This window comes from Rhinolophus ferrumequinum, chromosome 19, assembly GCF_004115265.2.
Source record: "Rhinolophus ferrumequinum isolate MPI-CBG mRhiFer1 chromosome 19, mRhiFer1_v1.p, whole genome shotgun sequence".
NCBI classification, from domain to species: Eukaryota; Metazoa; Chordata; class Mammalia; order Chiroptera; family Rhinolophidae; genus Rhinolophus; species Rhinolophus ferrumequinum.
In genome coordinates, this window is record NC_046302.1 from 34,796,068 (window position 1) to 34,815,074 (window position 19,007).

Sequence of the window (19,007 nt, forward strand, 5' to 3'; positions counted from 1 at the left end):
TAGTAATAACATCCTGTTCTTTTCTTTGTGTTTTGATTCTTTGATTTATTTTTTATATGTTTATATTATTTTATTTGGAAATATTTTATTTCAAATTTTCTATTATCTGCATTTCTGGTGCATATATTCCAGTTTTTATTATGGTTATTGACTTTAGCTTTTATTGGATTATAATTTTAGATTGCAAATTCATCCTTTACAGAGGTTACTTTTCTAAATTGTTACACCTATTTTACTGTTATTTTGCATTTTTAGCTGTTTGTTGTGGGAGGACTTTCAGTTTATCTTTGTCTTCTACATTATTGACACTGGAAAGTAAACTCAACATTATTTACTTATCTGCTGTTGATGTTAGACAAAACTAGAGAACGGAAGAGATTTATTGGAAAATGAGATCGGTAAATGTTTTGTTTTTTTGTGATTTAAGAAATGAGTTTTGTTATAAACTGGACATCAGTTTTTGTTATAAATTCTAGGATAGATTATCAAATTAATGATTTATGTGTATTTTAAAACCTGTATGCACATAATGATATTTTTGTAGTTAGATTTTAGAGAAATGGGGAACATGGGATTATCCAAGGATATGTTTTGAAAAATGGAGGCATAACCTTTATTTTATGCTTTTAAAATTAATAGAACTATCAAAACTGGTTGAAGATTTAAATAGTAATGAGATACATTACAACTGGGCAGAGACTGGCAGTCAAAACGTTTGATTTATAGCTCTCGTGGTGGCTCATTGAATAACCAGTTATTTCTGTATTTGTGGATATTTTTTCATTGATAAAATATGATCAGTTGGACTCCAATCCCTCTGTTAATATTAGGAATCATAATAATGCCATTATTATTATTATTATTATTATTATTATTATTGTTAGCTATTCTGAAAAAGAAACAACCTCAGAGACCATTTTATTCATAGCATAGCAAGTTGATTAAGTATACTTTTCTTGGGTTCTGAATATATTTCTACCTTTCAGCAGCTATGTGAAATCATTTTCATGAATAAACGAACATTCTTAGTAAAACTAATTTAATAGTATAAATTATTTAGTAGGACCTATTAATGATTTTTCTTCCTCATTGTAATTACGTAATTTACTGTTTTCAGAATATAACACTAAACTCTTAGAGATACTTTGAGTTGATTTTATGTTAGGGCTTTTCTTGGGAAGTTGGTATTCTTTGTAATATCTGTACTTGATTAGGTCTCTTCACATAAAGAAAGTGTCTTTTTTTCCATAGTGATAATGATTTAGATCATAACTGAGGTAGCTTGATAATCTTTAGTTTTCTATTTTCCAACCAGTTCATTTATGAACTATTAGTTATGGAACAGTATATGCAGTATAGCATTAGACCAAGTATAGCAATTTTGGAATGTGAATCTGGTACTCGAAATCATGTAACCCACATTAAGTAAACGGACATAGAAAATGCATACAAGGTTTTGTCTGTATATATCTGTTATATTTACATTTTATCTACAATGTAAAACAAGCCATTGTGACTTGACCATATTGTAATAAGTACAGTAGAAATAATTTCATGTTCTTGAAAAATGTGAGTGCCCCATTTATATATTTTGTCTATAGTGATATACTTTAATGACAAGGGAAAAAAAATTAAAAATCTTGTTTTTTAAATGCCTATATTTTAGAGGAAGGAAAACAGTGATCAGACATATTAATGGAGACATTTGTAGCTTTAAAAATGAAAAAAAAAACCCAGAATCCTGGCTATAAAATTTGAGTTGGGCAGAATAGTCTCATTTTGTTCTATTTCCTTCCTCAAATGTTTTGTAAATGACAGTAATAACAGATTATGATGACAGCTGCTGAAATTTTCGAGGCTATGAAACTTGTTCAGTGACACCATTGACATCATCAAAAATACCTCTTAGCTACAGGTTTTTGTATAAATAATATGCGTAACTTTTATAAACATAGCTTATTTGAATTGATTATGTGTTGCCATTCTTTTGTGTCATAAAAGAAGGGTTTGGGAATCTCTTAGAAATTTATTCCTAATGATATATAGTAGAATCTTCCTTTTATCAGTCATTTTGGATTGCTAACTGTTTTCTAAGACTGTCAAAACTTTTAGATTTGTCTTGAAATCAGTGGTAGCAAGTACACTAAATTTGTTTCGTGAGGGTAAGATTGAACTCTAAAAAGAATATTGGTTTATGTCCTGTAAATCTATTGTCTGTCTTTACAACTATAATTTCTCCCAGGAAAATTGAAGTAACGTGGTTTTAAGACGAGATTAATCTTTGAGAACTTTAGCTGAATGAAACTTTTATGAGGCAAATGCCACTCTTCCTGAATAAGATTTACATGTAGAGTTTCAAAGTAAAATTGAAGATTTGTGGCTAAGACTTCATTAATCAGGAAGATAGAAGTAACTCCTATGCTTCCTAAGAATTAAATACACGGGCGTGTATGCAAATTCTCTAACATATACACACAACTCCTTTTCTACTCTCAGTAGTTCAAATGAATTCTTACATACAATTACATTTTGTCTTGAATTATAAATTACTGCATTGCTTGTATTTGATTCAGTACAGATAAGACTCATTGTCTTATGTTTATTGAAGAATTATACTTTTTAATAATAGAAATTTATGAGTGAGCTATAGTGCATTATGCAAATGGATTAGCTGACTAATAATGGAATTCTGTGCAATGAGTATTTATTAATTCAGCTCAGTTTCTAGTCTAGGCTGAGGAAAGTGTTAGGGTTGAAAAGGTTACATAATGGCCTTTAACTTGAGGGAATTTAGAGGAACAAGATATGAGGTAGTTGAATAAACACAACCCTGTAAAATCATGCTGGAAAAAAATATATTCTTGCATATAGTAGTACCAAGCACGTTTGTTGGCCAATATTCCTATAAATGCTTCAAGAGAGAAATTTTGAACATTCACATAGGCTTTGTGAATCTAAGGTTTCTATCTGGTGACAGAGGAGGCTGGATTTTTTTGTTTGTTTTTCAAGTGGCAGAGAAAAAAAGGAAAAAAAAAATACAGCTTTGTCATTTTTTCCCCCTTAGATTGTCTATGAAAGTATATGTGTATCTACCTTGTTTCCCCTAAAGTAAGACTGGGTCTCATGTTGATTTTTGCTCCGAAAGATGCATTAGGGCGAGTTTTCAGGGGATGTCGTATTTTTTCATGTATAACAATCTACGTTTATTCAAATACAGTTATGTCATCTTCTTCTGGAACATCGTCGTAATGTACTAAATGCGTCCGTCTGACTGACGATCTTAACTGAGGCTTATTTTCGGGGTAGGTCTTATTTTCGGTGTTTTGGGAACACGGTAGACCAAGCATCACCTATTATATAACTACTTTTGGTGGAGGGGAATCAATTTATTGTGCAACTCTTCTGTTAAAGTTTTTTTTTTTTTTTGACATAAGTAAGGTTATTTGGTACCTAAAGCTTATAAATTTCTATATTATAGGAATTTTTATTAACCACATATTGAAAAATGGTAGCATCATTTAATTTATATGGTTCTTTAGTTGGACCTAGTTGAAAGGCTCTTGGAAGAAATAATTTGAAAGAACAATTATGTTCTACCTGGTTTTCATTTCAGATGGTATCATTAATCAAATACATTTTTATTCTTTGAGTTTTTATCATCAGGTAAAATAACTATTTATCATATCCTAATAAATGCTGACCTTTAGTGGTTTTCTCAAGAGAGATTTTTTTCTACAGTTTAAAAAAATGTTAGTTTTTAAATAACATTTTTCCTTATTACAAAGATAATATACATCTTTTGCAGTAATAGAAGATTGTTAAAGCACAAAGACTATAAAGATCACCTCTGACCCTCTTCTCAGAAATAATTATCATTAATATTTTAGTTGATGTGCTTTCAGTAAATCATATGTTCTGTATGAATGTATATGTAGTTATTTTTAAATTGGGATCATAGTGTGTGTGTGTGTTTAATTGAATTCTGCTTTTACACTTAATGGCATCTCAAATTTGTTTCAAGTCATTTAAGATACAGCAGATCCTCAAATGACGTCATTTCCTTATAATGATGACAAGCCTTAGAAACTTAACTCTTGTTTGTATCAATTAGCCTGTCGTGAGATTGGTTTTGTTACATGTTGTTTCGCTTAAAGTTACAGAACCTATCAATGTTGTTAAGTGAGGTGTATTTGTATAACAAGGTGTACTTGTATAGCATGATTTGTAAAGACTTCAGGATTTTGCATAGTATGGATATGCCATAATTCATTTCAGTAATGTACTGTGGTTGGGTATTCAAAATGTTTGCAATTTTGTGCTTTTGTAAAGCCGTTAGCAACTTTAGATTTTTCTATTGGCTTGAAAATAAAAAGGGAGGATTTTTCTTTTGAGTTGTTTTTAGATGGCTTATTTGATTTGCTCATATGCTGTGTTTCCAAGTTATTAGACATCATCACAAGTATATGTGGGTAGTTAAAATCAGGATCAAAATTTAGTATACATCTTTGATTTTTTTTATTCTATTATATTCGTCTTATGTGTTCATCTTGTTTTCAAAGCTAGCTATTAAACTCCTTAAGCAATTATACCACCTTTTAATAAGCAAACAAAACTGACCCACCTTTCATAGCATCTGTGAACTTGGGCCATGTATATAGTATTGTTTGATAAATACGTGTTCATTGGTGTCTTTTGTAAAGATAAATTAGGTATGTGAACATGGAAGAAACTGGCTAGGGAAAATTTGTAAAGCAGAAATCATCTCTCCAGTTTCCTTTTGAGTCTGTCCATCTGTCTGTCTCTCCATTTACCTCTACAGATTTGTGGGCAGACTTGAAATAGATAAACATTGTTTTTCCGTCCTTCTCACTCTTTCCTTTTCCCTTTCAGGCTTTTTAAATGTAATGTCTAGAAAAATCTAAATCATGATGACCTCAAGAAAGCTGATTCGCAATAAGCATATATGCATGTAAAGATCTTCCTACTCTCCACCTTGAAGAGAACTTGATTTATTTTCAGTTAAATAGTTACTGAGAACTACCATCTCTGTTTAATGCCTGGGAACACCAAGGTCAGCACCATGCTGACAAACAAGCTATTTCCTCTGCTGGACGATTTCATCCTGCTGGTTTAGCTGACCCCTTATCCTTCAAGTTTCTGCTTAAATGTTACCTGCCTGAGAGGCCTTTGCACGAACCTCGTTATTTTCTGTCACAGCACCCTGTTCATTACTTTCATCTCACTGTTTCAATTTGTAGTTACACACACAGGCATTTACTATAAGAACGGCTCCCCCATTCCTATCTTTAAGTTCTTGGAGGGCAGGGAACTTGCTTCTCTTCACATTCTGTGATTATCTCCAGAGCAGAGGACCTGACAGAAGTTTAAAACTGACCAACAGCAATCAAGTGGTATGTATGCATTTATGTTGAGAATCCAGGCATACCTGGGAGATACTGCAGGCTCGGTTCCTGACCACCACAGTGAAGCAAGTTGTAATCTTTGCTGGTGGAGGGTCTTGCTTTCAATCTGTTAAAGTACAATAAAATGAAGCTCCGTAAAGTGAAATACACCGGTATATAAATGCTAGGGAAAAGGGACCAAGGGCCTGAATCATTCTCTTCTCCAGATTCCTTTTGAAATGTCACTCCTCCCCCCTTGCCGTACATCGACTCCCCAAAGCTCTTGAGCTGAATTCCAAAGTATACAAACATTTAATTTCAATGTTATCACCCTTCCACTTTGGAAGGCCTTTCAATAAAGAAAAAATTCTTGAGTGAATAAGTGCTAGGTTCTCTTAACCACTCGCAGCTCTAGCTCTCAAGGAGCTTATAGATTCGAATAAGGAACAAGGCACTGTGAGTAGTGATCGTGGAAGTCTGTCTATTCCCGACACCACGATCTGGTTTGACATTCATTTTCCCTGCTGTTCTTAGTCTATATCCAATGCAGCAAGTTGGCCTACTTTTAGTTCTGTCCTTGACACTTGTATTGAACACCTATAGTTCTGAGACATCTTCCTTAAGCACATATTTCTGTCCTCATTAAACCTCATCATACATGATTAGTACCCCAAGCAGTTTCCTCAACATCTTGTTATTTCATTCTTACAGATTCTCATTATTTAAATAGCTTGTAAAACCCCTTGCTGTTTAATTCTGGGAGAAGTTCAAGTCCAGTAATTATGCTGTTTGTGACAGTGGGCTTCTCCTCTGAGCGCTATATGACTTCTTGTGGATTCTGTAGAAACTTGTGTTTCTTACAAAGAAAGAATGCACTGATTTCTTGACCCATCTTTTTCCTAGGATGGGCACCCTAGTGAGGATGATTTCTTCACAAGTAATTTGAAACAGAGTGTACTAGTTTTACCCTGCTCTTCAACAGAATGCAGATTTTCTCTTTTGAAAGATATAGGTCACTGGCATTTCAGAAACAAAATGAAATACAAATTGTTAAAGTTCATTTTTGGTCTTCATTATCTATAGAAGTTCCCAGCCTGGAGAGAACCAGAAGTTGCTTTAGACTGGAGAAAAATAGCCAAGTCTTTCTACGTTGTTAACATCACCTGTGAGAGAAGAAATGACATAGGTTTGGGGCGTTTACAATAGCTGCTAACGATTTGCATAGTGCTTTATAGTTTTACAAAATTTTTAGTAAAATCTTTTCATCCAATTATTTAATTATTTCACCTGCATTGAGTCAGAAAAGTAAAAATTCTTATGGTTTGAAGAACTGAAAAGGGTAGCAGGAATGTAGCCTGTCAGTCAGAGCGTTGTAGATTATTTTGGAGAGGAAAGCAGTGGCCAATCATTTAGGAGTTATGAAAGCTAATTCTAGACTTTTCCCTGCTGCCTAAAATCCAGCCAGGAGCGAACTCTGCCATCTCCAGATTCTCTCCCCCTGCTCTTTTGTAAATTGAGCAATCGGTTCTATGATTGGACTTCCCAAGAAGTGCTGTGCTAGCTAGTCTCCAAAGACGGTCCTCCATGAAACGTGCCTCCCTCTACTCGTACCGTTCTGCATTGGACTTGCACTAGCTGTGTGACTCATTTTCAGTGACGTGATGCAGCCGAAGTGATGCTTGGCTTGTTTTAGGCCTAACACTTAAGACAGCTTGAACGCTTCTGGTTTTGCACTTCTGGGAACAGCGAGCCACCATGTAAGATGTCTTGCTACCCTGATGGAGTGACTGTGTTGAAAGACCGTGGAGATGGCGCAGCCCTGGGAGTAGAAGCAGGAAGAGAGAGGCCCCACCACCCAGGTCTGCTAGCTGAGCCCACCCTCTTCCACAAAGGCATTAGAAAATGCAGGTGAAGCTCTTGGACATTCCAGCTCCAGCCACCAAATGACAACAGCCTCAGCAGAGACTGTTAGACCAATAGAAAAAAACATATCCAGGTGTCCTTCAAAATGATGACTTCTCCACGAATCCTGAAAAAGAATAAAATGGATGTTGTTTTAAGGCGCTAAGATTTGGGGTGCTTTGTTACATAGTAGTAGATCAATAGCACAGGTGGCTAGGGGACATTTTGAGTGGTAACGTTCCAGTTCTGCAGAAATTATAAAACTAAATCAAGCAGAGAAATATCTAGGAATTCTGCTCTCAATCTCAGAGTCCGGTGCAGGAGGCAGACTTGCAAACAGTATTGCATTCACAGTATTTGCATTCACAGTATTGCAGTGATCTTTCTCTATCGGGGTATATTGGTTTTCCTTTCTTTTTGATTGTGGCGTTTCATAGTGTGTGTACCATCGTTTACTTAACAATTCCCACTGTAGATGGACATTTACATTCTTTTATGTCTAAATTTTCTTTATTGTAAATAATGATACACAAATGTGAATGTATCTAGGATAATTTAAACTTGTTGTCCAAAGTGGCTTTATCAGGTCACGGTACTGCTGTCCTGACTATACGTTCTTTGGTTGCTATTCGTAAGTTTGGGAAGAGTCATCCTTAGTATTCATATAGGGAAGCAAGGAATATGCTTTCTATATAGGAAGTAATATTAGCGGCAAACATGAATTCTGAAACAAGTGAAAATGACTTTTTTGACATGTTTAGATGTCAGATTGTGGACATTTAAAAATTTTTTTTAATTGTTTTTCTTTAACAAAACATAATGATTGGTCATTAGCCCAAGCCTTTCTTATCTTGATAGTTGTGTATGGTTTCTGATACGTATCCGGATGTATCAAATGTGAAGGTGAGATAAAAGCAATTTTAAGAAGAAGGTATAGAGCTTTCCCGCATGCCTTCTGCCCCCATATATGCATAGCTATTATTAATATTCCCCACCAGAGTGGTATATTTGTTACAACTGATGAAACTCAAAAACAAAAAAAATTGATGAACCTACACTGGCACATCATTATTACCCAACGTCCCTAGTTTACCTCAGGGTTCACTGTTAGAGTTGTACATTCTCTGGGCTTGGGCAAATGTATAATGACAGGTATCCATCATTTAGTATCATTCAGAGTAGTTTCGTTGCCCTGAAAGTCCTGTGCTCCACCTGTTCAACCCTCCTTCCCTCAATTCTGGGCAACCAATTATCTTTTTATTGTCTCTATACCTTTTCCAGTTTTACCTTTTCCAGAATGTATATAGTTGGACTGATACATCAGTCATTCAGATAGGCTTCTTTCACTTAGTAATACACATTTAAGTTTCCTCGGTGTCTGTTTATGGCTTGATAGTCCATTTCATTTTAATGCTGAATAATACTTTACTGTTGTGAGTACCACAGTTCATTTATCCATTCAGCACTAAGGGACACCTTAGTTGCTTCCAAGTTTTGGCTATTACAAATGAAGCTGCTATAAACATTTCTGTGTAGGTTTTTGTGTAGATGTAATTTTTCAGCTTCTTTAGGAAAATACCAAGAAGTGTGATTCCTGGATGTTATGGTATGATTATGTTTAGTTTTGGAAGAACCCCCTATCTTGCCTTCCCAAGTAGCTGTACCATTTTGCCTTCACACCAGCAATGAACGAGAGTTGTTGTCCTCTATCCTCACTTGCATTTGGTATTGTCCGTGTTCCAGATTTTGGCCACTCATTGGTGTTTAGGGATATCCTGTTGTTTTGATTTGCATTTTTCCTGATACATATCATATGGAGTATCTTTTCATATGCGTATTTGTCATCTGTGTATCTTCTTTGGTGAGTTGTCTGTTAAGGGCCTGTTATTTAATCCGGTTGCTTATTTTTTCGTTGAGTTTTAAGAATTCTTTGTGTATTTTGGATAACAGTTCTTTATCAAATGTATCTTTTGATATCTTGTCCCAATCTGTGGCTTGTCTTCTTATTTTCATTGGCAGTATCTTTCACAGAGCAAAAGTTTTTAATTTTAATGAAGTCCAGCTTATCAATGATTTCAGTCATCGATCATGTCTGTGGTGTTGCATCTAAAAAAGTCATCACCATACCCCGAGGTCGTGTAGATTTTCTCCTCTATGTTATTTTATAGGAGTTTTACAGTTTTGCATTTTGCGTTTAGGCCTATGATGCATTTTGAGTTCTGTGTCTAGATTCAGTTTTTTGTATGTGGATGTCATTAGTCCAGCATTATGTGTTGAAAAAGACTATCTTTGCCCCATTGTAATGCCTCTGCTCCTTTGTCAAACATCAGTGGACTATATTTATTTGCATGGGTCTATTTGTGGGCTCTCTGTTCTGTTCAATCTATTTTCTATCCTTTTGCCAATGCCAAATTGCCTTACATTTATTATTGTAGCTTTATAATAATTCTTGAAGTTGGATAGTGTCTTCCATTTTTGTTCTTTTCCTTCAATATTGTATTGGCTCTTCTGGATCTTTTGTCTCTTCATATAAACTTTACAATCGTTTTGTTATCCACGAAATAACTTTCTAGGATTTTTATGTTAGTAAATCTATAAATAAAGTTGGGAAGAACTGACAATACTCAATCTTGCTATCTATAAGCAAGAATATACCGGGTGTGCCAAAAAAATGTGTACACATTTTCAGAGATGTTATCTATGCTCAAGAGTAGTTTGCTATAATCAGAAGTGTCTGGATGCTGATGGTAACCACTTTGAGTGCCTCTTATAATTGCAGAAGTTAAACGTAACTTGTGTTCATTTTTGTTATCGGTATATATTGAGTATTAGAGTTAATATAGTTTTTTCCTTTCGTAAAATGTGTATACATTTTTGTGGCACCCTCCATATCTGCTTTTGTTTAGTTCTTGTATTTCGTTCATCAGAGTTTCGTAGTTTTCCTCATATCGATTTTTTATAGATTTTGTTATATTTTCACCAGATTCATTTTGGGGGGTGCTAATGTAAATGTTGCTTTTTTTTTTCTTTTTAATAACAGCTGTATTGAGATATAATTTACATACCCCTGTGTCTTTAATTTCAAATTCCGCTTGTTCATTGCTGGTATGTAGAAAAGTAATTGACTTTTGTGTAGTAACCTTGTATTCTGTAACCTTGTTATTATTGCTTATTAGTTTCAGGAGTTTTTTTTTTTGTCCGTTCTCTCATATTTTCTACATAAGTGATCATGTCATCTCTGATCAAAGACAGTTTTATTTCTTTATTCCTAGTCTCTGTTTTACACTAGCCATCACTTCCAGTATGGTGTTGAAAGGATGAGCATTACTATTTTTTATCTTTCTTTCTGTGAGATGTACGTTAACATTTTCTCCATTATATTTGTTCTGCAGCTCACCAAAGCCCATCGACAAGGACACATGGTGAAAGTAGATTGGCTGGACAGATTGACATTTAGAGAAATTGAAATGATAAATGAGGTGGGTTGTATTTCTCTTTTTTATTTCAAACTATTTTCTCCAGATATTTAAATCAAGATTTTTTTAAGAATAATTATTCATTGCCAGGTATCTGACAAATGTGGGATTATTGGGGTAACATGTAGTTGGGAGTTCTATATTAATAAATAGAAAACTTGGGATAGCTGCCTTTCTTATATTTTAATGTTATGTCCAACCATGAAGTAGGTAGTGGATATTATAAGTATAATAAATATCACATAAGTGAAGCCCGTATAAGTTTGATGCCTCACTTGCGTGTTCTAACTCTGTATGGCAGCTCAGATTCAGCACAGTGCTACGTCTTCAGTGACCTTAAATCATCTTTAGCAAGTCCTTTTCCTAGTTAAGATACTTCTTGTCTTATGTACTACATATAGGACTCTGAACCTTTAATAAAGTTATATGGTTCAAGTAGTTTATTTCTTGATCTTGTGTATTGGTGTAGAATATGTGTAAAAGATGCTTGAACGAAACTCTTTTCAAAAGTTAGAACACATTTTTTCTTCTTTTTTTCTATATTTGCACTGAAACACTAGGTATTTGGCCTAACATTTGCTATCTAGAAAGCAGAAGTAACAATTATATTAATCACATCTGGAAAGAGAAATACCAGTTTTATGATATGCATAGCTTATAGTGAGTGACTTCCACAGATCAGTGTTCTCTGAAAAGTTTTCAGGAGGTGGAAAGAGAGTAATGTTTAGTTTTACAACGAACACTTGTAAAAGTTGTATGCTAGCATTGTTCATTTTTTAAAAAGAAATTAGTGGTATTTAACAACTTTTATATTCAGTGTGAATACTGGGCAGCTTTTACAAAATTATTTATAGTGCATTCTCATATATTTAAACTGGAAGAAAAGTTTACTCTTTTGAGTTTTTATAATAATCACCCTCTAAAACTAGTTTAACCAAAATGCTTATCCATATTTTTCTAGTCTTCACTTTAGGTATCCCTAGGGTAGAAAAGGAAATGTTAGGGCTCACTTTGTCCAGCCTTTCCCATTCTCCCCACCCTCCTCTTTAAAAGACAGAGACCATCACCATTACCATAATAGACTATATAATATGCTTCATAAAGCTGAACAATTTAAATGACCTTTTTAGCCTTTTATGATTGTATACCTATAGATTTAAAGCTATTTTAAAAACTGTTTGGGGTCAAGACTAATTATCCTTTTAGACTTCATTATTTACATAGTATTTGTGCTTTTTTAAGGGGACAAATTGATACACAGAGTCAACATTTTTTTATGTTCAGGAAGAAGTAACCATTTCCCAGTATACTTAGTTTATTGATAAAAATTTACAAACGACTGCAAGTCATCTTAAGACCATTTATAAATTGTGAAAAACTTGTAAAGATTATATGTGTTGAAAATAATTGACCTCAGTCCTTAGTAACATGCTTTGTTTTACTTTTGATTTTTGTTATACTTTTAGTAATTGCTATAGTTAGAGTAATCATATGGTTTAAGGATGAGCTGTTCTTTGCTCAAAATTGTTAGAAGTACAAAAAAAATATTTATTTTGGAAACAAAATAGTTTACGTACAAGTGCATACAAAATACTGTCAAGATTTTATGTAATAAAATCCAGACTGTTGAATAAAGCAGCAGTGTTATTAAGTTTCAGGAGGGAGTTATAAGTGAATAGTGGGTACTACTGGCTAAACAGCAGGGCAGTATGTAATAAAATAGTAGCGCTACATGGAACAATTTCATTTATAATAATGAAATAAAAATTGGTTAAATTTTAAGTTGTACTTTATAGATCCATGTATTACTGAATTGGGAATAACAATATATACTGATTCTTTAAGAGAGTGTTAAAGATGATCACTTTTCTTTAAAAACATAACAAAAAAAAACCTTTTTTTTTTTTTAGAGTGAAAAACGAAGTTCTAATTTCATGTACTTGATGGTTGAATTTCGATGTGTCAAGTGTGATGATAAGGAATATGGTATTGTTTATTATGAAAAGGTAAATTTGTCTTGGAATTGTTTATGGTCTCTAAAGTATAGGGGAGGGGAACCATTAAAAAAAATTACTGTTGTTCCCACTGAGATGAATTATTTGGTTGCAAGATGGCAGTAGACAGCTGTTAGCAGCAGCTGTTTATGTATGCACAAATCAAATCATATAGCTACAACAAGATTATAAAAGCCGATCATTCATGTAATGCAGTTTTGGCTTACAGAATTCAATAAATGTGCAAGAGATTAAAAACTTTATGATTAATTGTTCTGCAAATTGACATGTAGGACATTAAAGCAATAGCTTTATTAACAATTAGAATTCATTTGAAAAGTAAAAAAGGAATCATTTTTAAATGGTAATTTGTTAAATGTTAAGGATTTGTTTGTTGTTTGAGGGTATATATAATGTGTTGGAATTGTATATGTGACCCTAACATAAGTATGCGTGTGAAAGACTTTATAGATCTGCATTTATGTATATAATATATGCAGAATTAAGAAAATTATGTTATTAGTAGGCTGAGTAATAACACATATCCAGTTCTGGATTTCTTCTGGTCTGCTCATTGTGTGAAAGAAAGTAAAATATGTTTGACATGTAGCTACTTTAAAAACACCTGTGCCTTAAATGCTTGTTGAAGGGTCTTCATTTAAGTGCTACAGAAATAATTCTATGCATAGTTCAAAACCACATAAATCAGGTACCTTCAATTATTTTAGAAATGCTTAGACAAATGCTTAAAATCACTGTGAATGAGGACAGACTTTTGATACATGGCATAGTAGAATAGTATTTCTTCTATCCGATAGCTAAGCTTATATGCAATATATTTATTAGAAACAGCACTTTTAAATTAGATTTAAATTTTAGTGTTGTTTGCTAAGCTGTCACAAGTGATTTTTAAATATAACTATAAATTATTATTTGAAGGATGTTTTCATAATGGAGGTATAGGGTTTATATAGTTAATTTATATCACTTTTATTATATTTTTCAAGTTTATATTTTTTCCCTTAAGCTTGTCTCCCTTTCCTTTAGTAAAAGGGTAGGAAATGTTAATTTGTTTCAGTGTTTTATTTTATAAATGATATTCCCTAGGGAAAAAAAGAAGGTAGAAAGATAGACTAACGTTTTTTAATTCATTAGAAAAACTATGTTAAAAAGAAAGGGAAATGTAGGTGAGTGAAATTTTGTCATGGATACATTTTAATAAAATTATATTTTACATTTTATACTATATGTGATTTCATTAAAAGCAATATTTCCTGCCGATCTGGAGTTTATATTGCTAAAGCATGCTAATGGAGGTGGTACTTTTGAACATTGGAGATGTGAAGGATCTGTTGAAAGACAGCTTTGATAATAGATGAAATAATAACAGAATAGAAATTAGAAGTATTTCAAGTATTTTTGAAAAGGTTCTCGACCTCTTTCTACTGCTTCTTGAAAATTGCTCATAAATTAATGCCTGTGTACCTACCCTGTCATATTTCCACTTAGTGTAAAGATTGCTGGGCCAGTGTATTGAATCTAATGGAAATAGACTTTCTTGTCACTTGTCTTTTGTGACAGATAGCCTTAGTGAAGATTACTTGTCACAGTTGGGCTGATAAATGTGTTTTCTGGTGTTGTGACTGAGAACCAGCCTGTTAAACAACGGCTGTGGGAATTTGTGGTTTTCTCTAAGACTCAATTACTGAACTAAAGTCAAGTCACAAAGTACTTCCCTTCATTCAGTTTGTCCTGATTTTGTTGAACATATCTAAAATTGAAAATACAGTAGCATTTGGAAATTGACAGAAAAACTTGATGTTAGTTGTACGAATGTGAGGAAATGAATTTAACCTGAATTATTAATTAGTTTAGCCTTTTCCAGTATGTATGCAGTGACATTTATTATGCTGAATTACCTTTCTTGCCTGAATTGGATAAAAATAAAAGCCAACATTCTTCAAAAATGATAATACCAACAAAATAAGACAGCTTTATTTCTTAAGAATTGATTCTCATTATTTAAGTTTACATTATGTCAAGTAGGCACCCCTCTCAGGATCAATGCTGCTGAGTCTCTAGCTGTGTATAAATTTGAGTAACCTTAATCCCACACTTAAAATTCTACTTCTGAATGGAACTCAGTTGTGATCATTTGAAGTTACAAACATACAAACATCCACTTAGTAGTTTTTGCAAGTGATGCAACACATCCATTGTGCCATATTTTAATTATGTTGTTTCTTGTTCCATGTTTGAAAATTAGGACATACTGTTTTTGAGTCGCTGTCGTCATAAACAAAGTATAAAAAAAAAAAAGAAAAAAGCAATCTGCTATTTCCAGACCTCATCTTTCTAAAGCCGATTACAAATTTTTATTGTTAGATTTCATTTTTCTCAAAAAGTCTTATCAGCAACAAAAGGTAAAAAATAGATACGTATTTTAAAATACAGTTGAAGGAAGATTAATTTTTTTAAAGGAAGGGATGATGTTCATGAAATAGAATTAAATACATTGAAGTGTACATTATTATGTTTTGTTTCTCACCATTTGGTTACATTTTATTTATTTGTATGTTTTAACTTATTACACTGTAATCCAGGATGGTGATGAGTCATCTCCAATTTTAACCAGCTTTGAGATAGTGAAAGTTCCTGACCCTCAGATGTCTATGGTGAGTTATTGTCACCTTTCTTATGAAAGTGCTTTATTCATGATTATAGCTTAGATCCACATCATAGATCCACATCATACACTTTCTTTTTAAAAAGTATACCTCAGTTATCTAAAATTGATTTATAAATCCACTCAGCTATCTGGAATCAAATTCAGATGGGATTCTTACAAGAAATACTATCATGCAAAAATAACGTTAGGATGATACAGCATTGGGGAGCCATTTTATTTGGATTATTGAAAGAGCTAGGGAATGTGGTCATAAAGTGAGGACTTGGGAGAACAGGTACAGGCACACTTTGGAGATACTGCGTGTTTGGTTCCAGACGACTGCAATAAAGTAAACATTGCAATAGAGCGAGTCACATGAATTTTTTGGTTTCCCAGTGCCTATATGGAAGTTATGCTTATACTATACTGTAGTCTGTTAAGTGTGCAATAGCCTTATGTCTAAAAAAATGTACATACCTTAATTAAAAGATACTTTACTGCTAAAAAATACTAGCCATCATCTGAGCTTCCAGTGAGTTGTAATCTTTTTTGCTGGTGGAGGGTCTTGCCTCCATATTGAGGGCTGCTGACTGACCAGGGTGATGGTTGCTTAAGGTTTGGGGTGGCTGTGGCAATTTCTTAAAATAAGACAGTGAAGTTTGCCACATTGATTGGCTCTTTCTTTCAAATGATTGCGCTGCAGCGTTTGCTGCTGTTTGATAGCATTTTATCCACAGTAGAACTTCTTTCAAAATTTGGAGTCCTCTCAAACCCTGCTGCTGCTTCATCAACTAAGTTTACGTAGCATTCTAACTCTTTTGTTATCACTTCAACAGTCTTCACAGTATCTTTACCAGGAGTAGATTTCCTTCCAAGAAACCATTTTCTTTGCTCATCCATAAGAAGCAACTCCTCAGCTGTTCAAGTTTTATTATGAGGTTGAAGCAATTCAGTCATATCTTTAGGCTCCACTTCTGATTCCAGTTCTCTTCTTACGTCCATCACATCTGCAGTTACTTCCTCTATTGAAGTCTTGAACCTCTTTAAGTCATCCATGGGGATTGGAATCAACTTCTTCCAAACTCCTGTTAATGTTGATGTTTTGACCTCTTCCCATGAATCACGAATATTCTCAATGGCATCTAGAATGGGGACTCCTTTCCAGAAGGTTGTCAGTTTGCTTTGCCCAGATCCCTCAGAGGAATCACTGTTTGTAGCAGCTGTAGCCTTACAAAATGTTTTTCTTAATAAGACTTGAAAATCGAAATTACTCCTTGATCCAGGGCTGCTGAGTGAATGTTGTGTTAGCTAGCATGAAAACAACATTAATATAGTTGTACATCTCTATCAGAGCTCTTGGGTGACCAGGTGTATTGTCAATGAGTAGTAATATTTTGAAAGGAATCTTTTTTTCTGAGCAGTAGTTCTCAACAGTGGGCTTAAAATAGTCAGTAAATCATGTTGTAAACAGATGAGCTGTCATTCAGACTGTTGCTCCATTAATAGATCATAGGCAGAGTAGATTTAGCACAATTGTTAAGTACTGTAGAATTTTCAGAATGGTGAATGAGCATTGGTTCAACTTAAACCACCAGCTGCATTAGCTCCCAATAAGACAGTCAGCCTGTCCTTTGAAGCTTTGAAGCCAGGCATTGCCTTCTGCTCTCTAGCTATGAAAAGCCTAGGCAGCATCTTCTTTCAACATAAGGCTGTTTCCTCTACATTGAAAATCTGTAGTTTAGTGCAGCCATTTTCATTAATTCTCTTAACTAGACCTTCTGGATAACTAGCTGCAGTTTCTACATCAGTACTTGCTGCTTCACCTCTCATTTTATGTTACGAAGATGGTTTCTTTCCTTAAATTCCGTGAACCAAACTCTTCTAGCTTCAGATTTTTCTTCTGCAGCTTCCTCACCTCTCTCACCCTTCAAAGAATTGAAGAGAGTTAGAGAGGGCCCTGCTCTTGATTAGGCTTTGGCTTAAGGAAATGTTGTGGCTTGTTTGATGTTCTATCCAGACCACTAAAACTCTCCATATCAACAATAAGGCTGTGTTGCTTTCTTATCATTTGTATGTTAACTGGAGTAGCACTTTTAATTTCCTTTAAGACGTTTTCCTTTGCATTCACAACTTGGCTAACTGTTTGGCACAAGAGGGCCAGCTTTGGGCCTATCTTGCCTTTCAGCATGCCTCCCTCACTAAGCTTAATCATTTCTGGCTTTTGATTTAAACTGAGAGATGTGTGACTCTTCCTTTCACTTGAACACTTAGCCGCTACTGTAGGGTTATTAATCGGCCAATTTCAATATTGTGGTGTCTTAGGGAAGAGGGAGGCCTGAAGAGAGGGCGAGAGATGGGGGGATGCCTAGTCAGTGGGGCATCAGTGCACCCACACATTTATCGATTCAGTTCACTTTCTTACAAGGGTAGTTTTGTGGCACCCCAAAACAGTCAAAATAGTAGCATCAAAGTTCGCTGATCACAGATCACCATAATGAATATAATAATGATGAGAAAGTTTGAAGTATTGCGAGAATTACCAAAATGTGACACAGACATGAAGTGGGCAAATGCTATGGGGAAATGGTGCTATAGATTTGTTTGATGCAGGGTTGCTACGAACCTTCACTATGTTAAAAAAAAAAAAAAAAAAAAATCTCTGAAGTCCAATAAAGCAAAGTGCAATAAAATGAGTTATGCTGCCTGTGTTTAAAACATTGTCACTGTAAAGACAGGGACTTAGTTTATACCAGGATATAACACTAGGATCAAAGGGTGAAAATTTTAGGGGTGTGGGTTGGTTGCAAAATATGGAAGATTATTGTAGTTACTAGAACTATTCAGTTTGAATCATGGCATCTTAGATGGTTTTGAGATGCCTACTTATTGGAGTTTGTGAGATGATAGCTCTCATGGATATGAAAGAGTAAGAATTCCTGCTTTGCAACAGAGGTTTAATTACATGACTTTAGATATAGAAAGTTCCAGGCAAAAAATCCTTTTAGTGGCAAAATAGATACCGTGATATTCATGCTCATAACTCATTTCCATCATTCTGAACCATTTTGTTCTTCTTTTATGAATTTCTAATTAGATTAGTTACCTTCCTAATGAGACCAAAGTAATAGATTAAAAGTAGCACATTGGAAGATGAAAACATGATGACAGAGGTAAATACCGGTCATTCACGCAGGAAGTAATGGCTAATGGTCTAACATCAGAGGAAGAGATAGGGAAAAAAAGAGTAAAAAGTTAGAAAAAAAAGGTCGCTTGGGAATCTTTTAGAAACAAATACCCTATATACCTTCACAGTCCCAATGCAGCATAATAATATTGAGTTGATATATCTAAAATTGACACTGAATTTTCATTATAAAATCAAATATTTTGCATTCTGGATATTTGAAAGACACAAATGTATATACTTGGTCGTTACCTACAAAATTCCCAAGAGTAAACAAGTTTTGTTATTGGGATCATAGGTATCAATTTTGTGTGACTTATACCAAAATGTCAGGTAAATGAGATGTCTGTATATTTAGTGTATTCTTTTCTAAAGAAAATG

The 19,007-nt window shown here is 34.0% G+C and overlaps 1 protein-coding gene across 1 annotated transcript in view; it reads left to right on the top strand.

Moving 5' to 3' along the window:
- The window catches only part of PIK3C3 (phosphatidylinositol 3-kinase catalytic subunit type 3), a 131,460-nt gene that overhangs the window by 23,990 nt on the left and 88,463 nt on the right, over positions 1–19,007 (top strand). The window contains exons 5-7 of the mRNA XM_033087657.1: positions 10,697–10,783; positions 12,691–12,786; positions 15,378–15,449. Of these exons, the coding sequence (XP_032943548.1) occupies positions 10,697–10,783; positions 12,691–12,786; positions 15,378–15,449 (255 nt within the window). The remainder of the gene's footprint in view (positions 1–10,696; positions 10,784–12,690; positions 12,787–15,377; positions 15,450–19,007) is intronic.